Genomic DNA, 22,846 nt, shown 5'->3' with positions numbered 1-22,846 from the left:
CACACACACTGCAAATCTAAACTCAACAAACTGGCCCTTGAAGTAAAAATCTGAGGTATTCTACATAGTGATAAAAGGGCAATTCTTTCAGGGAACCTATTTGAAACATAAACAACAGAACAGGAATACAATAATGATAAAACTGACTTTGAAAGAGATTCTTAAATTGTTTTTTCTTTCCTTATTTGAATAGTTAAACAAATTGATTTAGTCCAGATGATGATAAATAACGTTTTATTTATTTTCAGTTTATACAAAAAGGAAAGTACATTAATACTTTTATTGTGAAAGTCTTCTGAGCTACAACATGACATTCCTCTTTTCACATTTCTCTTTAAATGTTGTATAATTTCAATTTATAAAATGGAATATCTATTAAGATTTCTTTAATGATGCTACAGTATTATATAAATTGACCCCTAAATGTAAGATGTTTAGTGTAGTAATTTTAGTTTCTTACCAAAACTGGAAACTATAACTGCTGAAAAGAATTATATATATATATATATATATTAGTGACAATGTTTATGTTTTTTCCTCCACAGCTCTGTATGTCTCCATTTGACCAGGCTTAGCAATACAAACATTAAATGGCAATCATTCGGATGCCTGTTGACATTGGTTCATAGCATTTATGCACTTTTCTGTCTGTACTTTAGCATCTATACCGTTGGCCGGGGCAGCAAGAAATAGCTAATAATTTGGCTGTATAAAACAATTATGCTTAAAAGAATAAGAAATATACAAAATGACTTTTAAAAGCCTTATGAACCTAACTTCTTAAATTAGTCTTAGTTGTTTACTTCAGTACAGGGAGAACATTATCACATTTTTCAACATAATTTGATGTGTTTTTTTTGGTGAGAGGAACGGTCATTTCTAATGCACATCACAGATACCACATGTAAATTATCACAGAAGAATAAAGTGAAAATCAACCACCAAAGTAAACAAACAAGGTAGAGGCATGTTACAAGTCACATCACCTCAGTCTTGGTTTTGAAAAGGTTAATATTCATTACTGAGTTTGTTTATGGCAGTGAGGCTGCCTCGCTTTTAGCTCTTTGCCGTGAAACCTGTTTAGAACAATTCACTGTAAAGGGACTGAGTTGTTGGTTTGCAATAGACGCACTCAGAAATGTCAATTATCAGTTTCAATAGTGGAGGTGGCAGGTGAACATGGCAGAATTGTCAAGGTGGCACTGGGTGGCATGGCCTGATGATGACAAGGACCAAGGCCCAAAGCTTGTTTTAATCTTTGGCATTCCTCTGTCCTTGTCACATTTTCACTTTGTTTGCAGTAGAGCATTTGGTTATTGCAAAATCACCAACCCCCACCCCCCTCAAAATAAAAAAAACAAAACATATGCAGTATATGGAATTGAAATCATTTGTTTCTTTGAGCAACATGGACAACTTCAGACTCTAAATAATGCCAACCTACCCCCATCCCCCTTTTTCTTTTCATTGTCAATGTATCCCTTCAAGGATGAATGTCATTAGCTGTAATTATGCAAATCCCAGAGTTTTCTTCTTTTTTTTTCTTTTCACTTTGGTTATATTTCAACGTGGTGGCCATGTGCACACTTTAAGCCTTGCTCTGTACTTTTTTGGGTAAGCAGCCACAATGAGTTTTTACATTCCAGCTATAAGATATGTAGCAAAATTAAAATGTGTATTCACAGTGGCTCATTCCCCCTCCACCCTGGGTGCAGGTTGGACTATTACTTCTGAATATCTGCACAGAAGATGGTAAGGAACTCAGTTATTGCAGAGGAAAGGAGAAGGTGACTGCGGTTTAATAGAGAAGAAAAAATCTGCGAAAAGTTCGACCTATTTTGACCTTTACTTCTGAGTCATGTACCGAAATTGCTGCACCAGCTGACTTGGAATTGAGGTGCCTAAAATACACTGCTATTCCACTGCCGTCCACGAGACAGGACTGTAGTTCCAGAAGCAAAGCATACAGCCCTCTTATTTTTCCTGCTTGGTACTGCAGCACAGCTGTTAGACAGTAAAAAGCTCACATTTTTCATCATGATTTTCATGACTGACCACGGAGGACATCTGAACCATACACTCATACTGGCCCCCAGGTTCTGAGAGGGAGTCTTAACTAATTTGTGTTGCCCTCCATCCTCAGCCTGACTTCACTGTACACAGACTCGTGCTTCCTCTGTGCCCACAATACGTTGATGTAGACGGGGCCTTCTTGGTTGTCGGCCTCTGTTCCTGCAGAAGAGGCTGGTGAGCTGGTCCACACAGAGGAGTATATAATCTCTGCAGTCTAGGGATCACAAGAGCAGGTTATGGGCTTCTTAAAGAGAGCTCAGCTAGTTTGTAAATGTGTTTCCAAGGCAGTGAGACTCACCTGGGTGTGGTCAATCCGGTAATTCATAGGTTTTGAACCTGCTGCGGAAAAAAAAGAGAACACATATTGCGGGAGGTTCTGACAGTATGTTTTCATGCTGGTCACCTTTGCTCTTTCAAATCAAATGTATTTTCTGTCAAAATCTAAATTTATTTCACATCCTTTTCACATTTACGGGATGCTGTGTCCTCTCAACAAACCCTTAAAACATTCATTCATTGTTATCTAGGTGATTTTGTGCCATACAGCATTTGACTACACTAGACATTATTTGCAATTTTCTGTAACAACTTAAATATAACGATCACATTAGACTTTTGATTGGTATAATTAGAGTTAAAACAATCTAGTTGTGGGTGAACCAGATTATTCCTTTTGTGTAAAGAAGTTTCTTGTCCACCTGTCAATATACTCTGAGTTGATTTAACTTCCTTGACAAGTTGTAGGCATTCTGCTTCCAAGGTAACATACAGACTTTGACTAGGCTATGTCTTATCAAGTCTAAAAACCACTTGTTTCCACATGGAACTACGCTGGCACATATTAAGATGGCTTGATGCACCTGAAATGCTGCTGTTGCATCAGATACATTTGACTTACTTCTCCTGTGGATCACCAGAGCAACCAGCACTAACAAAGCAAAAATTGACACTCCAGTCACGACCAGAGCAGTGATTGTGTGGTCTTGCTGAGCTGTATGAGTTAAATCTGTAAGAGAAAAACGAGTTGTGTTCAGTGAAATCAAAGAGGTTTCAAAACTAGCTCTTGTATCTTCAAGAAAGGGTGTGTATTTTTTAGGATTCCCTATTTAAAAGTAAATAAATTGAATTATCATCAGGGAACAAGAACAACATCCCCAAAGAGAGAAGTAGCTAAAGGATTTGGTTGGTATATTGTGGGGGTAGATGGAAGTTATGCAGTTGGATGTCTTTAACTAGCTATGAATACAATTGGGAAAGCAGGGAAGTGGGCAAAAAGCTAACCATGGTTTCTGACCTTTGACCTGGAGATGAAACACCCTCTGAAAGTGGTCCAAACCATTGGTCCACTCACAGCGGTACCGGCCTGCCTGTGAAGGAGAAGGTGTCCACAGTGGCTGCTGGTACCTCCCAGAACCTTGTGTCTCATTAGGGCCCGGTTCTGTGTGGCAGCCTGATACTTCATCTAAGAGTTCCCCGCTGCACTGGGACCAGCTGCCCTCAAACCAGATCTTCAGAACTGGGTCCATGTGGGGCCCTCCTTGGCCTAGTCTGTACCACTTCACATCTGTAGGGGAGCTGACATTTAAGCTCGGCCAGTCGAAGAGGTCAGCAATGTTTGAGTTCAACCCGTGATCCACACAATCCGCAGATATGGGTTGAGTTACAGGAATCTCCACCAGCTCTGTAACAGACCAAACAAACAATTGGATTGACTCAGACAACATGGTTCACTTAATGACTAAAACAACATACAATATCAGGGGATGTGCAGTGCACTTTTTTCATTAAGGGATTCCTGTTCATCAAATTCTATCATTTCCATTCTAACTGGAAAAACTAGCCAATATGATAGATTATTTTATCTGTAGAAATAAAGAAAAAAATGTGTGCACTTCTCAATATGTTAAAAATGTAAAGCTAATGGGAAACTGAACTGAACCTCTGCTGGACAATCATCCAGCAGAGTTTACAAGTCTCCTCAGCTGACCACTTCCAGACAGTGTAATAAAGCATAAATTAGGAGCTGGGGTGGAATGAATATGTGATATGTGGCCCTCTAGGACTGTTGTCTTGCATCACTGGCCTGCTTTTACCTTCAACAGTGAGGGTGACCTGGCCATAGTGGCTGCCACTGGGGAAGATGGTGAAGATGCAGCTGTAATTGCCATTGTCCCTATTCCTGCAGCCTGTGATTGACAGAGAACTTAGCAAGGTGGAACCGTTGGTCAGGGACAGCCTGCCGCCCCAGTCTCCGGAGGGATAGCTGATGCCATAGTTGGGGTTGTAGACGGCTACTGGCTTTCCCCCTTGGTCCCAGGACACCTGCACTATCTGAGAGGGCAGCTCCATGTTGAGCAGGGTGCAGTTCAGGATGACGGTCTGTCCGCGGTACACCACTGCCTCCCTCTGGACTACCACATGTGGTGAGGAAGCCTCTAGTGCACAGAGACAGAAAACACATGTAGAATTAATTTGATTTTTGGTATATTCTTCCAGCTGAAAAAGCACACCAGAATTGCAGAAGACCTCATGTCCCAGAAATGTAATTAATTGCAAAAGCAGGAAGCTATGTGATGGAATATAGGAGCTTGTATGGTGCTAGCTGCAATACAAAAGTCCTAACCTGAGATCTTAACTTCTGTTGTGTGTCCCAACTACAGGTGTGAGTGGCAGGAAGTGAAAACCTCATCACTTAATTTAACTGAAACTCAGTTTGTGTTTTGTTGAACAATCTAAATCCCAGACATCTTCGTTTTAATATACTCGGGTCAGCTTATTTTAAATCAGGGGTGTCAGGAATACTCTGCTCTTTTTTATGTATAATTGTACCAATGTGTGGCATGCACTTCATTCAGTATCTGTGACATCCAGACCGATTAATCTTCACCATTAGACAAGCTGAACTTCCTTTTTTGGTGTAAAGTGAATCACACAGATCTAGACATTCAATAGTGGTAAATAACTGGGGCCTTTGTCTCTTCCCCAATCCTATTTTCAAAAGTTTCATACATCCAATAATTTGAGATTTTCTTTCTGCTTTTTTATTAATTTTTCCAAGAACCCATGGTTAGCCCTTCCCCCCCAGGAAATAAGTATTATCTTAAGTCTTCGTTTATACATTTTATACATGATTACATTTAATATTATTAATTACTAGTTTACTAGCCAACACCTCGGTCTCAGACATTTTGAAGTTAAGAATAAAGTTGGTGTAGTATTGATCTAATAGAGAAAGATACATACTAAAGGACTAATACAGTCCAAGATCAAAAAAGCAGCAATACTACTACAGTGAGGGAAAAAAGTATTTGATCCCCTGCTGATTTTGTACGTTTGCCCACTGACAAAGAAATGATCAGCCTATCATTTTAATGGTAGGTGTATTTTAACAGTGAGAGACAGAATAACAACAAAAAAATCCAGAAAAACGCATTTCAAAAAAGTTATAAATTGATTTGCATGTTAATGAGGGAAATAAGTATTTGATCCCCTATCAATCAGCAAGATTTCTGGCTCCCAGGTGTCTTTTATACAGGTAACGAGCTGAGATTAGGAGCACTCTCTTAAAGGGAGCGCTCCTAATCTCAGCTCGTTACCTGTATAAAAGACACCTGTCCACAGAAGCAACCAATCAATCAGATTCCAAACTCTCCACCATGGCCAAGACCAAAGAGCTGTCCAAGGATGTCAGGGACAAGATTGTAGACCTACACAAGGCTGGAATGGGCTACAAGACCATCGCCAAGCAGCTTGGTGAGAAGGTGACAACAGTTGGTGCGATTATTCGCAAATGGAAGAAACACAAAATAACTGTCAGTCTCCCTCGGTCTGGGGCTCCATGCAAGATCTCACCTCGTGGAGTTTCAATGATCATGAGAACAGTGAGGAATCAGCCCAGAACTACACGGGAGGATCTTGTTAATGATCTCAAGGCAGCTGGGACCATAGTCACCAAGAAAACAATTGGTAACACACTACGCCGTGAAGGACTGAAATCCTGCAGCGCCCGCAAGGCCCCCCTGCTCAAGAAAGCACATGTACAGGCCCGTCTGAAGTTTGCCAATGAACATCTGAATGATTCAGAGGAGAACTGGGTGAAAGTGTTGTGGTCAGATGAGACCAAAATCGAGCTCTTTGGCATCAACTCAACTCGCCGTGTTTGGAGGAGGAGGAATGACCCCTAGAACACCATCCCCACCATCAAACATGGAGGTGGAAACATTATGCTTTGGGGGTGTTTTTCTGCTAAGGGGACAGGACAACTGCACCGCATCAAAGGGACGATGGACGGGGCCATGTACCGTCAAATCTTGGGTGAGAACCTCCTTCCCTCAGCCAGGGCATTGAAAATGGGTCGTGGATGGGTATTCCAGCATGGCAATGACCCAAAACACACAGCCAAGGCAACAAAGGAGTGGCTCAAGAAGAAGCACATTAAGGTCCTGGAGTGGCCTAGCCAGTCTCCAGACCTTAATCCCATAGAAAATCTGTGGAGGGAGCTGAAGGTTCGAGTTGCCAAACGTCAGCCTTGAAACCTTAATGACTTGGAGAGGATCTGCAAAGAGGAGTGGGACAAAATCCCTCCTGAGATGTGTGCAAACCTGGTGGCCAACTACAAGAAACGTCTGACCTCTGTGATTGCCAACAAGGGTTTTGCCACCAAGTACTAAGTCAAAGGGGTCAAATACTTATTTCCCTCATTAACATGCAAATCAATTTATAACTTTTTTGAAATGCGTTTTTCTGGATTTTTTTGTTGTTATTCTGTCTCTCACTGTTAAAATACACCTACCATTTATAAAATAAATAGACTGATCATTTCTTTGTCAGTGGGCAAATGTACAAAATCAGCAGGGGATCAAATACTTTTTTCCCTCACTGTATAGAGTAATGTTGCATTTGGTCGATAACATAATAAGAAAAGGAGCCAGTCATCCACCTCGTTTTGTGTTGTGAAGTAAACACAGTGGTGCTGGTGGAAACCGTTGAAAGGCACAAAAGTAGAGTCAAGGATTTACAGCCGCAGTCTGAAAAGAGGAGGCACTAGAAGGGAGCAGCTCCAGTGGAAAGAGAATGAGAGGAAAGCACTATCAGGAAGCCAGCAGAAAAGATGAGTGAAAATACGAAAAATACCTTGGTGACGTACTTGTTGGGTTGCTAAACTCGTTTTTGGAGCCTACCAGCAGTTGGTTGAAATAAACTAAGGAGTTCCCCATTTACACTGCTGCGTATCAGACTTTGTGTTGCTCTCCTCTCCACAGTATTCAAGACTCAATGTATTATTTCTGGCGATAGTAGTTTTTCTATTAAAAGTACAGTGGGAGCTCGACTTGTTTCCTCCATTCTTGTTTTTCCAACTAACTAAAGCTTGGGCTGCACGGGAGTACTTATATTTTGATGCCACCTATCTGGTCTCGATTTCAGTGTACACAGTGCAAGTGTTTTCAGTGTAGAGAGTGCAAGGTTTGATGTTTTCAGTTTAGAGAGTGCAAGCATTTTTCAGTGATAGTGTCCCTAACGGCGCTTTGTACTATTGAATGGATCCTGAGAGATGAAAAAGACCTGGAAGAGGACCACATAGAAGATGGGAAGATTAAATCATACACTTTGCAGGTGTGACATGGAAAATAATATATATATGTGTGTGTGTGTGTTTGCAACATTCATTTAAAAATACTAGCTTTAAAATCTACGATAGTGATTATACTGTATGAGCAATGCGAGTTCTTAACAAACAAAATAGTAATGAATACTACTCATGTGTGCTTGATACAACAGTAATGTTAAAGTGTTCTGTTTAAGTACTATTCATATGGTGATATTATGTATAAATACTTACATTAGTTCATATAATATGTATTATGTTGCAAACAAATTAAGTTGCTGAATAAAGTATTTTTACCTAAAAAAACTAGTTGAACCATAATCATCTGCCTTATGCATTGGACCTACTAGTCTCCCAAAGAGTTAATAATATTATTAACTATTATAATCTATACCCTGATCTACCTATAACCTTGGAAGAATTGAACATTGTGGAGCACATATGACTGGGTAAATGCACCCTTAATTTTCAATATAACCTTACAAACATAGATAACAGCCACTACTTGACTTTCCTTTCTTCACACACTTTCACAAGGAACATAGTTTTCTGCGTTTCACATATCACACCAAAGTTACATTGCTGAAGACAACGATGGACCTGTCCAGGGGAAAAACAAAACAAGCACGGCATTTTCACACCATTCTCCTAAGCCATGGGGTCTGAAGTAAAACCAGTGTGACTTACCCACTGTCAGAGCACAGCAGAGGGACAGGAGGAGACAGATGGCCATGGTCAAACAGCTCAGCATTAGTCTCTCTATGAGTGGTCAGGCACTTTTCATAAAATCAGTCCTAGTTCTGCTTCCTATTTTGGCTGAGGTCAGCTGATTGAAGTTTCACTTCTACAGTTGCTAAAGAATGAATATGAAAGGGGGTAATTGTTAATATATCAGTAAATATTAAAGTTTAGTAGTGTTGTTGTTTTAGACTAGCACAATTCAGTTTTATACCTGTGTTTTTGCATTCTGCATTACACTGCGCCATCACACACCTGCTCAAAACTGCTGTCCTGGGTCCCACAGTCCCCTACCTTCGTTATGATCACTTAATGCCATAGCCTACTTTTATTTTGTTTTAAAGGCTCAGTGTTAGGAAGAGATTATGTTTGTTTTGTTGGTTTACACATAATTTACACAAGCAGGGAGGACTATGAATGGGTAAATCTGAGTTAGGAAAATTTGTCACCCTGTTTAATCATACTTGAAGATTTAACAAAGTCTTATTAGGGAGAAGCAGTATAATTTCTTCTGCCATTCAGATGCTATGCTAGTGTGGCCGCTGTGCAGCCAACAGTGCTATGCACATTTTAAATACCATCAACTACGAACAAACAAACTATTATCCTTTACAATATTTAGGCTGAAAAACTTTTCATATTATCTTGTGCTATAATATTATTATAAGGAAAGTAGAAAAGTCTCAAATTTCAATTGGAATAAAGACAATGTAAAGTTATTATTATTATTATTATTATTATTATTATTATTATTATTATTATTATTATTGATTCCCAGAAGAATATAAGTAAAGTGAAGATGCCAGGTGGTTTGCAATATCATTTACTTCTCATCAGCATATTTGAAATATATTTTTTTACACATTTTAAAACAGTTTTGACGCTCTCTGTCTTTCCAATGATGAAGCAGAACTGCTCACTTGGCAAGATTTCAGAAGAAAGTTGTGCGCATCACCGAACTGTGGCCCAAAGGACTCTGCACCCGTTTGCACCAATCAGCAGCCGCAGTACTGCTATGCCGGGTGCTAAGGCACAATACTGCAGCTTGAGCGGCAAGGAACGTTTCTGGTTGAACTTTTAAACTACAAATCCCAGGATCCTTCGCGGCGAAGTCTTACCAATCAGAGAAGGGGATGTTAAAAAACACCAGGCATGCGCTCTCAGTGAGCAAGTTCATGTGTTACGCAGCGCTGGTGGAGGTCATATTCTACTGTCTGAGAAAAGGTGAGTGAGGAACATGGGGTTTTAATCAAAACAAAATCACAACTTATTGGTGTTTACGAACCAATCCGACGCATATCTACCAGTTTCATGTATTATAGTGTAGTTAGATTGTGCTGCATTTGCAGACTTTATCACGAACTTAGCTATACAGCACTGTAATGCACGGTCGAGGAGGCTTAGCCATCGTAGCAACGTGCAACTCTTTATAACAACTGTAAGTACACTGTTCATGTTGTATAGCTTCGATTGGTTAATTAGCCTCGTTATTATTATCGATTTTAATTCTACGTATCCGTGTGTTTATGAATGGACTTAAGGTTTCCACTGCGAAGACTGTAGTAGCGCTGGACAAATGATATACCTTAGGCCAGATAGGGGGTGTGAATCCAGTTAACTTACACAACGGCTGTGATAGATGAGTGCAATTTGTATCCTTTCAAAAAAAATATGAAAAAATGAATTTGATTAAGAATGTATGGATGACAGTTAAGTGTCGCAGCACCCTTGGCACACGAATGACAATTGAACATGGCCTCATGTGGGCTGGATGGGAGCCTACACTGTTTGTATCTTGATTTCATGTAGCATATTTTAATGGTAGTTTCAGAGTTGACATGAGTGATTAATGTCATATACCTGTAACATAAAAGTAATATCTAATTACTCCTTATGTACATTATAACAGATTTTCACAAAACATCTAATTTGCTTGCATTTTAAGGAATCACCTATTAGCCTGTAGTCTACCTAATACACTGGGTAATTATATCACTAATTTTACAGTATTTTGAATACTATATTAAAATACACTTTTTTGTTTCTTCCAGTTTAAATTTACTTCGCCAGACAATGAAGCATATACTGTGTGAAAAAGATCTTAATTGTTTGTTTTAATAGGACACAGTTTATAAATTGTTGCCTTCTATATATAAACTATAGAGAAGTTAAAATGATAGTCTGCGGTTATAAACATTGCCATATATATATATCATTTTAACTTCTCTCGCATCCTAGGTCTCTCTCTCTCTCTCTCTCTCTCTCTCTCTCTCTCTCTCTCTCTCTCTCCCTATATATATATATGGAGAGGGAGGGAGAGAGAGAGGGAGATGGTTCATGTATTTTCTTGTCTCAAAGATGTAGTGAGCTAAATTCCCTTCAGATAATATATTAAAAATGTGACTCCTATTGCAAAGCCTAATACACCTAATACATACATAATAGAGATTACTGCTTTTACTTGTGGATCAGATGTGTAGGAGCTGACTGTGTTTTCCCCCCAGGGCTTCTGACAGACCAACATGGCAAAACTATTTGAAGCAATAGGCAAGCTTGGCCTGGGATTGGCTGTCGTCGGTGGGGTGGTCAACTCTGCCTTGTATAATGGTGAGTCTCGCAACAAGTGCTTTCTTCTTAAATGCATCAGATCTTCCCTGTGTGGGACCTCCAGTCGTCTTGTATTTTCGTCTTAATGACTGACTTGTTGTAGTGCAATCATACTTCTCCTAGTAATTGAATATAAATTAATCTTTTTAAATGTATTTAAGCACATATGCAGTATGGAGAAAAGGTGCATGTAAACACCATTTAGGCTATTTCTGTATTGTGTGAAGACATGTTGGAAGTACCTATAAAGTACATGGTATCCAGCAGCTCTCTATTCAGTAAACACGGTCAGGATGAGCGAGGACAGTGTGTTGTGAGTGACCGCACTGTGTGTTGCAGTGGACGCTGGGCACCGCGCTGTGATCTTTGACCGCTTCCGAGGCGTGCAGGACGTGGTGGTGGGAGAGGGCACACACTTTCTCGTTCCCTGGGTCCAGAAGCCAATCATCTTCGACTGCCGGTCTCGCCCCCGCAATGTGCCTGTGATCACAGGCAGCAAAGGTAACGCCCCCAGCTCCGTCCCGCCTGAACCACTGTATTTTGCAACAATTATTCACTCTGGATTGGAATTATTAACCGCACTGGGAAATTGGCACAAAAATGTTCCTTTTCCCCATCACCTTATTTATGGCTTTCTAAGTGTTCTTCAGATCCAAGCAGTTGAGAATCCAGCTTTTCGATCGACCGATCGATCTATCAAACAAACTCGACCCTGCTGCGCATGGCGTTGACACAGCAACCCTCACATGTCCTGAAGTAACCTCCCACTGTCCATCTGCTGCAGATCTCCAGAACGTGAACATCACCCTGAGGATCCTGTTCAGACCGGTCGCTGGCCAGCTGCCCCGCATCTTCACCAGCATCGGCGAGGACTACGATGAGAGGGTCCTGCCCTCCATCACCACTGAGGTCCTCAAGTCTGTGGTGGTAAGCGATAGCGTTGTTTCAGGTGGATGAAGGGACTACAATCAGGTGTTTGATCGACGCTGATGGGGTGGGCAGAGCTATGATTTAGACTGCTTCACCATCTCAGTGAATACATGGTGGAAATTATCTCAAAAGGACTTTGAAGTAGCATTTGTGCTGATGAATTTGAACCCTGGTCTGCAAGGAAGAAGAACGCTTTGGTTTTTGTGCATTAGCAGACTCCCCAGTTCCTCTTGATGCTCACTCTGAGGATTCTGTTAAGAGTTTTTGTTTGTCCCCACAGGCTCGGTTCGATGCTGGTGAGCTGATCACACAGAGAGAGCTGGTGTCACGGCAGGTCAGCGAGGACCTCACAGAGAGAGCCTCAACCTTCGGCCTGATCCTCGACGATGTCTCCCTGGTACGGTGAAACCCTGGTCCCGGAGGCATGCTGCTCTGGGGTTGGACTCCTCTTGTAATGCAGACAGTCAGGCATCCTTATTGATTACATGATGTATTGCCTGTAATGAAGCATAGAACAGCAGCACCATCTCTGTTATTGAATGTATACTGTGGAATTGTCTATTGAAAGCTTCAGTCCAAATGCACCGTACAGCTGCACCCATAAAAGATTAATTAGGTGCATTGTCAAGATTTCCAATTTGAAAGCCAAACAAGTAGGACTCTTAGAATACGATCCCGCTTCTTTTTGACATCTCCAAAAAATAAATCTTTTACCTTCAGCCCCATGGAGGTTTAAGATGATAGTGCTAAGAGGTATTTGCTTAAAACTGGACACCAGAGGGTGGTGAGGCTGTCTAGGTGGGTGGCAGGGCAGTGACAGGGATGCCTCTCTCCCCCACAGACTCACCTGACATTCGGGAAAGAGTTCACGGAGGCTGTGGAGATGAAGCAGGTGGCCCAGCAAGAGGCTGAACGGGCGCGGTTTGTCGTGGAGAAGGTGAGCTCTTCACTTCCAGCTATATAGTTTGTCCTTAGCAGTGTCATATTTTCTTGTGACTCTGCATTAATGCTGCCTAGCTTGGAGGTTTTACATCCTATTTATAGCCCTCCTGCACCTTTGATTGAAGGAGTCTGGCAGACCTTGGAAGAAAGTTTAAAGCAGGTCAATCTGTTGAATGCCCTGGTTAAGTCCTTGGCGATTTTAATATGGTGCTTATCCTCTTTGCCAACTTGAGCTGTTCGTAGTTCAGGAACAGGTCAATGTTGTTACACCACAGTGTCGAATTGTCTGTAATTTGGGAGAAACTCTCTGAGCCTGTGTCTGGAATAGCAAGCTCCCAGTGTTGTCTTTTTATTAAACTTCAGCTGGCATTAAGTTTTGTTCAGATTTACAGCTGAACCACTAAACAAGAAAGATTGCATAGAGGGACAATCACACTCAGTCTAATATATAATCTGTATTAGATATTAGATCATCTGTTATACTGTTATACAGATGGGTCAAACAATTCCAGGGCTTTAGCCAAGAACTAAGAACACATTAATGAGATTTAATCAAGGATTTACAATATCCTGAGAGAGGGGGGCTTCTCCTTCAGCCTGTATTGTGACTTTCCTCTCCTCTGAGGATTGCACTTTCATACCTTGCTGTCTTTTTTTGTTGAAGCTAAATACGGTGTACACATTTTTGGTTTTTGTATTAATTGCCAACCTTGGAGAAGACCTGCTGTGCTCCAGGATGGTTTTACACAAGTCTGATGCATTCTTGCTCACTATCAATTGACCTCCCCCCCCCATTTCTCCTCCTCCATCCCCCCCCCAGGCTGAGCAGCAGAAGCAGGCAACCATCATCTCAGCCGAGGGTGACTCCCAGGCCGCCCTGCTGATTGCCAACTCCCTGGCCACGGCGGGAGACGGGCTGGTGGAGCTGCGTAAACTCGAGGCCGCCGAGGACATTGTCTTCCAGCTGTCCCGCTCCCGCAACGTCACCTACCTGCCTTCCGGCCAGGGGACCCTGCTGCAGCTGCCCCAGTGAGAGGCCCAGCAACATCCTACCCCCCGCCCTGCCCTCCCCATCCCCTAGGGCCTGGTCTCCTCCTGCCACTCTTAGCACGGGACTGTCACCAATCCACCAGGCAGCACTTGGAGCCCAGGCCCCAAACCTCTGTGTCTGTGTGTAAACGTGTATGTGTGACAGGAAGGAAACGGGCACATCAGGGTGCTGGGTGAATTTGTTCCCTTGCCAAATAATTAATTTCTATTAGAGTTGCCTCCAAGGGTAAATTCTCCTTGAACTCAATTACTTGTACCTTGTTGTTTTTTGTTTTGGGGGATTTGGCAATTTGTTGATTTATAGTGCGGTGGTGTGGGTAGGTTTGCTAACTGTGTTTTGGGGAGAAATCCAGCACTTCAACTGTGTAGAACTGCCCTCTGTCTTGAGTTCACAGCCTAAGGTGACACCTGAACTCGAATGTTTTCTTTAAAAGGATGTTGAGGGCATATTTTCTTGGCCATGTACAATGTTATTCCGATAATGTCTTCTCACCTTCTATAAATAACCTTCCTTTTAAGATTGCTGTACAAAAATCTCAGCAGGTCAGTGTTTGCGATATTCATAGTCCCAACATCGGCTCAACTGCATAATAAACCCCCCCCCCCCGTTAACATTGTTCATCACATCTGGTTCAGTGCATTTCTTGTTCATGTGTCTTATCAGGCGCTTTCACAGGCTGCACTGTTGAACTATTTGAAAGCCACCCATTTTCAATAAAATGCTGTGAATATGAATAACTAACTGCATTTAACAGCCTATCTGAATCAACGGATGAATACAGATGCTAACAAAGGCTCTGTCAGTGTCACTCACTTCACCCCAAATTGCTCATTGAAGGTCACTGAAGGGATAATGGCTCTTTTGCTTGGAACTCATTCAGGGCAGGGGCATCCTTCTGTTGTCAACTGAAGGAATACATGTATACTCTCATTCCAGTAAACCTTCCAGCAGAGCTAATAAAATACCTGATTTGTACAAAGTTGTGAAGCTTCTCACTCAGTGAAATCATAGTTGTTGTTTTTTTTTTTTCTATATACCAGAATGTTTTTTTTTTTGTTTGTTTTCCCATCAGCTCAGGAGTCTGCAGGTGATTGGTGTTGCTTTCACATCTGGTATTTATATACATATACATATACACAGTGCCTTGTGAAAGTATTCACCCCCCTTGGCATTTTTCTTTCAATTTTTCCTTAATTCCAACCTTGAATTAAAATTGATTTTTTGGGGGTTTGTATCATTTGATTTACAGAACATGCCTACTACTTTGATGATGCAAAATATTTTGTATTGTGAAACAAACAAGAAATAAGACAAAAAAAACCTAAACTTGAGCATGCAAAACTATTCACCCCCCACCCCCCCAAGTCAAAACTTGGTAGAACCACCTTTTGCAGCAATTACAGCTGCAAGTCTCTTGGGGTACATCTCTATAAGCTTGGCACATCTAGCCACTGGAATTTATGACTGCTCTTCAAGGCAAAACTGCTCCAGCTCCTTCAAGTTGGATGGGTTCCGCTGGTGTACAGCAATCTTTAAGTCATAAACACAGATTCTCAATTGGATTGAGGTCTGGGCTTTGACTAGGCCATTCCAAGACATTTATAGGTTTCCCCTTAAACCACTCGAGTGTTGCTTTAGCAGTATGCTTAGTGTCATTGTCCTGCTGGAAGGTGAACCTCCATCCCAGTCTCAAATCTCTAGAAGACTGAAACAGGTTTTCCTCAAGAATTTCCCTGTATTTAGCACCATCCATCATTCCATCAATTCTGACCAGTTTCCCAGTCCCTGCCAATGAAAAACATCCCCACAGCATGATGCTGCTGCCACCACCATGCCTCACTGTGGGGATGGTGTTCTCGGGGTGTTGGATTTGTGCCAGACATAGTGTATTCCTTGATGGCCACAAAGCTCAATTTTAGTCTCATCTGAACAGAGTACCTTCTTCCATATGTTTGGAGAGTCTTTGGCAAAACAGAAAATGTGTTTGCTTATTTTTGCAATGGTTTTTTTCTAGCCACTCTTCACAAAGCCCAGCTCTGTGGAGTGTACGGCTTAAAGTGGTCCTATGGACAGATACTCCAGTCTCCGCTGTGGAGCTTTGCAGCTCCTTCAGGTTATCTTTGGTCTCTTTTTTTTACATTTCTGATTAATGTCCTCCTTGCCTGGTCTGTGAGTTTTGGTGGGCGGCCTTCTCTTGGCAGGTTTGTTGTGGTGCCATATTCCTTCAATTTTTTAATAATGGATTTAATGGTGCTCTGTGGGATGTTCAAAGTTTTCCTATTCTGTACTTCTCCACAACTTTGTCCCTGACCTGTTTGGAGAGCTCCTTGGTCTTCATGGTGCCGCTTGCTCAGTGGTGTTGCAGACTCTGGGGCCATTCAGAACAGGTGTATATATCATGTGACACTTAATTGCATACAGGTGGACTTTAACTAATTATGTGACTTCTGAAGGTAATTGGTTGCGCCAGATCTTATTTAGGGGCTTCATAGCAAAGGGGGTGAATTCATATGCATGCACCACTTTTCCGTTATTATTTTTCAGAAATTCTGAAAACAAGTAATTTTTTTCATTTCACTTCACCAATTCGGATTATTTTGTGTATGTCCATTACATGAAATCCAAATAAAAATCCATTTCAATTACAGGTTGTAATGCAACAAAATTGGAAAAATGCCAAGGGGGGTGAATACTTTCGCAAGGCACTGTATATTATATATAATGTGTAGATTATGAAGGATCTACACCCTCGTAGTTCTGTGTCTGTCTTTGGGAAAGCGGAACAGTTTGGGATGGTCCCCACTGTGATCAGACATTACCAACTTGAGGTAGGAGACCCTGATACTGTAGAATTTGATTTGGTTGTGGAAGAGTTCTGGGAAGGGGTTCTACTGAGGTGGATGTTTTTCTTTTGTAAAAGGTGAGTGTGAAGCTTTTATTCTAGAGATGTTCCAGTCCTCCAGGATCACTCAGCCTTCTGGTGTTCATGTCATTTGAAGATCTTTTAATTTGCTCAATGGGGTTGACATTATTACAGCTCTTGTCATACTTGGGATTCAAGAGGTGTATCCAGGGTCAAGTAAATGCCAGGATAATAACGGCTTAATTTGTCTAGTACATCAAGTAATTAGAGCATACCAGTGAGGCCTCTGTTGGCACACAAGCCAGGATCCCTTGAGTAGCTGTTTCACTTCCTCCTCTAGAATGCCTAAAATGCATAGGAAAAAAAAAAAAAGTAAATGGATCAGTCTAATCAACGAACACAATGAATGCACACTTGACTATTGGTCTTTGGTGCTTCAGGTTCCCAAATCCCAAATGTTAGTGTGAGGATTGTAGTCGAGGCCAAACTGGGGCAGAGATTTTGGCTGAGGGGGTTCACCTCAATTCACAAAAACTGTTTGCAAAGACAAACCACAAGGCCACCTGCTCATTTAGTTTCTGTGGGTCAAGTAAGGACCTGGTTAGAGTCGGTTTTGATTTTGAGGAAACCAAGCCACCTCGACTCCCGTCACTTGCCCTGAGGTACAACGTCACAGACTCCTAAACCTCAGACCTGACGAGCACAGTTATACCAACATGCTTTTACTATATTTCTGATGTGAAATCCTGAATCTTGATGGAAATGTTTTCTGAATATACCTAATATACAGACACAAGTATACAATGTTTCAAAGCTTGGTTTAGAGCTCAAAATTGAAAAATTGCCCTACTTTGTCATCAGGAATATCAATACCTATATGATATGTTACATGCACACACAGTAATGAATGTGAAATCATGCCTTCAGTAAGGATAGCTGATGATTTGGAGTAGTATGAGCTTAAACGTGGAGCCTTCCATCTTTAAATTGTACTTAAAAATACATGCAAAATACATTAATTGTAAGAGTACTATGTTAGATGCACTGTAAATGAATTCCTATATAAAGGAGTGGAGTTTGAAAGCAAAAGACTTGTCTGTGGTTCAATCCTCCACTTCCATTAACATCCAAATGCATTTCTATGTATATCCTGCTTTCATATTCCTGTATTTTTGCTGAGCATTTTATTCCATTCCTACCATGCAAGGGAAGATTATTTACACTCTAATCTCACAGCAAGTTTGAAGTCTGGCTATATTCCACAAAGGCATTCTACTTGTGAAGAAGAAGATATATATACACTCACCTAAAGGATTATTAGGAACACCTGTTCAATTTCTCATTAATGCAATTATCTAACCAACCAATCACATGGCAGTTGCTTCAATGCATTTAGGGGTGTGGTCCTGGTCAAGACAATCTCCTGAACTCCAAACTGAATGTCTGAATGGGAAAGAAAGGTGATTTAAGCAATTTTGAGTGTGGCATGGTTGTTGGTGCCAGACGGGCCGGTCTGAGTATTTCACAATCTGCTCAGTTACTGGGATTTTCACGCACAACCATTTCTAGGGTTTACAAAGAATGGTGTGAAAAGGGAAAAACATCCAGTATGCAGCAGTCCTGTGGGCGGAAATGCCTTGTTGATGCTAGAGGTCAGAGGAGAATGGGCCGACTGATTGAAGCTGATAGAAGAGCAACTTTGACTGAAATAACCACTCGTTACAACCGAGGTATGCAGCAAAGCATTTGTGAAGCCACAACACGTACAACCTTGAGGCGGATGGGCTACAACAGCAGAAGACCCCACCGGGTACCACTCATCTCCACTACAAATAGGAAAAAGAGGCTACAATTTGCACAAGCTCACCAAAATTGGACAGTTGAAGACTGGAAAAATGTTGCCTGGTCTGATGAGTCTCGATTTCTGTTGAGACATTCAGATGGTAGAGTCAGAATTTGGCGTAAACAGAATGAGAACATGGATCCATCATGCCTTGTTACCACTGTGCAGGCTGCTGGTGGTGGTGTAATGGTGTGGGGGATGTTTTCTTGGCACACTTTAGGCCCCTTAGTGCCAATTGGGCATCGTTTAAATGCCACGGCCTACCTGAGCATTGTTTCTGACCATGTCCATCCCTTTATGACCACCATGTACCCATCCTCTGATGGCTACTTCCAGCAGGATAATGCACCATGTCACAAAGGTCGAATCATTTCAAATTGGTTTCTTGAACATGACAATGAGTTCACTGTACTAAACTGGCCCCCACAGTCACCAGATCTCAACCCAATAGAGCATCTTTGGGATGTGGTGGAACGGGAGCTTCGTGCCCTGGATGTGCATCCCACAAATCTCCATCAACTGCAAGATGCTATCCTATCAATATGGGCCAACATTTCTAAAGAATGCTTTCAGCACCTTGTTGAATCAATGCCACGTAGAATTAAGGCAGTTCTGAAGGCGAAAGGGGGTCAAACACAGTATTAGTATGGTGTTCCTAATAATCCTTTAGGTGAGTGTATATATATAATTGTGCGTATGTGATAACTGCAGTTCAGTTCACTAATAATTATCTGTCATTGAGCATGAAAACTTAAGAAGTGTTTTGAGGTGTGTGTTTTCAGACATGGATCTGAGTGGAGGCCCACTGACGGTTCAGTTCAGGGTACTGGGAGAGCCGCATGTGAAGTGGCCTTGCAGGTTGATTTAATCTGTCTAGGGAAGAGAGGAAGGACATATATTTGGAGCGTTATGTTGTCAGAGACCTCCTGCACAAACAATCCATGTGCTCCTTGGCAGCAGGGATTGGAAACAAGCTGAAGGTTGGCTTTTCCACTGCCTTTATACTGTGAGTATGTATGAATGGTGCAGTTAAAGTTTCATAGATGGGGAGTTGTCAGGATTTGGGGTTAGAGAGAACTATATTCAACTCTGCTTCCCTGATTTTCTTTCCTCAATCCTTCTCCTCTGCCTGCTTCTGAAGTGCAAAGGTTTGCCTATATATCTTTTAAGTACACTTCATCCACTTCTAGGCATGTTGTTATTGCCAATGTGCTTTAAAGTGTGCAATGCCTCCACCTAGTGGCACTTGTGCCATACAGCATGTAGAGATTTTTATTTTCTATCTATATAAATATATTATACATGTGTACAGTCCCAGAAAATGGATTTGGGTTGATTACATGTTTGTCCGTGTTTCTGCTTGGTTGGCTGTTTCTGTTAGTCTCCTGTCTAGAGTCTGGGTTCTGTTTATAATTGACTGCCAATCTGAAAGCAAACAGGTATATAGACACCCAAGCCTGAAAGAGCGTGTTTTTTCTGAAAGCATACATTGGACTGGCAAAAGCAGAGGATTAGGCAGAAGTTGCCATATTTCCCATAATGCCTTTGCACATCAGTATATCATGGCTGGCACAGGCCTAGTCAAACACATATGGGTATGCCATTAAACCTATTTCCCAGGTTTCCCATGTGCATGAATATTGCAGCTTTGCATAAGCCACAGAGCAGCACCACACAACACTAACACTAACTCACCATTCATTTTGCTAGTGCTGTGTATGGTGGATCCAAAACCAAACCAATTCTCCTTCAACCTCGGGTGTAGGCTCGGGGATCTAGCTCTAGTATGGTTGTAAAACCGACAGTTTCCTGCTTTTTTAAGAGAATAAAATCCCCATCATTATTATTTTTACATCTGAAAGGAAAAAGCTTACTGGGCTCATTTTTGAGTTTGCATCACTCGAGTTCGTGTTTAGTTTCTTTCAGCTGTTGAACAGCGCTTGCGTGTTTAAACTGTCATTCTCGTCTCGGGGTTGAATTTGCTTTGCTTTTACGTAACGCACTCTGGGAAACTTGTGTAGCACCACCTAAATGTAGCTGCGTCTTGTATTGCTGCATTGTCAAGGGCTGTCATATCAGCACAAAGGGAAATGTATTTGTAACCAACAGAGAGGCGGTCTCCACCCTGGCAGGTGCACGGCATATTGGTTTCCTGCAGGATACAGGGCCCAGCATTGGGTGGTGACCATGTTTTTTATATACAGACCTTGACCCTGGGGCATCACATTAATTCATACCGGGCTTTAGTCTTCCCCGCCCTTTTCTGACAAATGTCCAGCCCAGCCTCTGGGCCTCTGTGCAGCCCTGGGAAAACTCCACCCCCCAGCCTCAGATCTCTCCGTTGCTGGCGCCTCGTGTTCGCTATGAAGGGCTCCTGCACACTCACTCTAGGATTTCCTGCCCCTCACCCGGCCCTGGCTGCACTGTCGAGATCAACAGCTCTTGCTTTCGAAGTGTACTGTATGCCTACCAACCCCAGAGACCACAGCTCTGCCTGGGAGCATGGCAGCCAGGGAGGAAACGGTTCAACTTCTGAAGCTGTCTTTGCTCACAAGTTGAGTCAAAAAGGTACTCGAGAATTTGACACTGAAGAAGAATTAAAAAAATAAAAGACTTCCACCTATTTCCACAGTTTTTGTACACAACCTGCAAATTGTACCTCAGCCATCCTTTAGACTCTTTATAACAGCAGTAAATCGCCCCTTATACAGTGGTTCTCAACACTGGTCCTGGAGGACCCCTATTCTGCTGGTTTTTGTTCCAACCAAGCTCTCAATTACTTAATTGATCCAAAATCACAGACTTTTAATTATATTAAACATTAGGGGTTTTAAGTTAATTATAAAATTGTATAAGGAACTTACTGTTTTATTAAGGAACCAACTTTTTATCTCTTACACAGTTTAAAAATAAAAATGTAAGCAAATTATTACTTAAATGTAGGGTTCAATTAAGTAATTTAAAGCTCAGTTGAAACAGAACCCAGTAGGGTAGGGGGTTCGCCAGGACCAGGGTTGGATCCCACCGCTCTATTATATAGCATCATACATGAAAACTAGCAAAACAAATCATAAACAAATCAGTTATTCATAACTGCAAACTCACGAGATTACAATAAATAACACTTGACAGCTTACACAATCAATCCTGTTCTGTTACCTCAGGTATGAATATCATTGAACAGGCAATAACAGTTGCTAACAAGATTATAAATGATGTGTATTTCCTGCAATGAGGGACAGGGGGAACTGTTGAGATGAGGTAAAATGTCATCCCCTCACACCCTCACCTTCAACCTCTGTGATATAATACATAGTCTTCTCAATATCCTTACAGATTTCCTTCACTCTGAAGGTGATTTTTAACTTTGTGCAGGAAGGCGCTGTGCTCATGCTGCTCTGATGCCTTTCACTGTGACCATGTATCATGTTTGTAGAGGCCTGGACAGCAGGTCATTGGAGTTCAAAGTCTATTGATGTTTGTCTCCTAACCTGAGTCATAAAAAAGATGCACCTGCCACAGGCCCTCTCTGCACCACAGACAGGAAGTTAACTTCTGCTTCCTGTTTATGTTTTTCTCAACACACACACACACACACACACACACACACACACACAAGTTGTTTTGGGCCCTGAGTGGCCACTTCACATAGCTCAAAACAAACCACTCATCTCAAAAAACAGACTTCGCCTTTTTGTGTGTGTACCAGTTCAAAGTAGCTGCCACCTCTGTCATTCGCAGCCCTGGTTACCACACTACCAGTCAGTATTGAATAGGACTTTGTTTGTCTGACACTGTTATTCTTATTAAGAAGATGATGGTTCCACAACTTTGATGATCAAACAACCCAGACTAAACGTGACCCTGGTAACTTCTGTCAACCAACACGTTTTCAATTTACAAGGTCCCTCTTCTGTCATATTTTTCTAATAAAGCCTCTCTCCCCCAACACAACCTACAAATGTCCTTGTTCACGTCCCACAATCTCAAATACACCTTGTTTGGAATCCTCTCGGTCAGCAGTATTTAGTTTCTGAACAGAATCAGAGAAAAAACATTTAACATATACATGTGGAATGATCTTTGTAAATGAGAAGCAACAGTAATACTGTGTTAAATTAATGATGAGATTAAAAGTTAGTTTGATTCACTAACATAGGTCCTAAATGTAGACCTATGTAACTGGTCTACTTC

General features: G+C 41.6%; 2 protein-coding genes across 2 annotated transcripts; one reads left to right on the top strand and one right to left on the bottom strand.

Moving 5' to 3' along the window:
- Positions 1-237: 237 nt before the first annotated feature.
- On the bottom strand, positions 238-8,426 carry LOC136742246 (uncharacterized). Its single transcript, XM_066698578.1, has 6 exons — positions 8,366-8,426; positions 4,167-4,508; positions 3,368-3,754; positions 2,972-3,079; positions 2,372-2,412; positions 238-2,287 (listed from the first exon to the last, which is right to left on the bottom strand). Exons 1-6 carry the CDS (start codon positions 8,409-8,411, stop codon positions 2,117-2,119), a joined length of 1,095 nt encoding a protein of 364 aa, XP_066554675.1. The 5' UTR covers positions 8,412-8,426; the 3' UTR covers positions 238-2,116.
- A 1,128-nt stretch (positions 8,427-9,554) lies between these two features.
- phb (prohibitin) lies at positions 9,555-14,925 on the top strand. The gene is made up of 7 exons (XM_066698577.1): positions 9,555-9,640; positions 10,921-11,023; positions 11,363-11,524; positions 11,808-11,950; positions 12,234-12,350; positions 12,795-12,890; positions 13,716-14,925. The coding sequence occupies exons 2-7, from the start codon at positions 10,939-10,941 to the stop codon at positions 13,926-13,928; spliced, it is 816 nt and encodes a 271-aa protein (XP_066554674.1). The 5' UTR covers positions 9,555-9,640; positions 10,921-10,938; the 3' UTR covers positions 13,929-14,925.
- Positions 14,926-22,846: the final 7,921 nt, after the last annotated feature.

Source organism: Amia ocellicauda, chromosome 3 (genome assembly GCF_036373705.1).
Source record: "Amia ocellicauda isolate fAmiCal2 chromosome 3, fAmiCal2.hap1, whole genome shotgun sequence".
NCBI lineage: Eukaryota > Metazoa > Chordata > Actinopteri > Amiiformes > Amiidae > Amia > Amia ocellicauda.
Note: the sequence above shows the minus strand (reverse complement) of the source record. Positions and strands in the feature narration are given on the sequence as shown.

What these genes read in the sequence shown, in the direction of transcription:
- phb (XM_066698577.1), top strand. Translation starts at nt 10,939, where the DNA reads ATGGCAAAACTATTTGAAGCAATAGGCAAGCTTGGCCTGGGATTGGCT. An exon ending in TGTGATCACAGGCAGCAAAG is followed by an intron (nt 11,525 to 11,807) that starts GTAACGCCCCCA and finishes CATCTGCTGCAG; the next exon opens with ATCTCCAGAACGTGAACATC. An exon ending in CGCGGTTTGTCGTGGAGAAG is followed by an intron (nt 12,891 to 13,715) that starts GTGAGCTCTTCA and finishes TCCCCCCCCCAG; the next exon opens with GCTGAGCAGCAGAAGCAGGC.
- LOC136742246 (XM_066698578.1), bottom strand. Translation starts at nt 8,411, where the DNA reads ATGGCCATCTGTCTCCTCCTGTCCCTCTGCTGTGCTCTGACAGTGG. An exon ending in GGTCACCCTCACTGTTGAAG is followed by an intron (nt 3,755 to 4,166) that starts GTAAAAGCAGGC and finishes GGTCTGTTACAG; the next exon opens with AGCTGGTGGAGATTCCTGTA. An exon ending in TCTGGTGATCCACAGGAGAA is followed by an intron (nt 2,413 to 2,971) that starts GTAAGTCAAATG and finishes TTTTTTCCGCAG; the next exon opens with CAGGTTCAAAACCTATGAAT.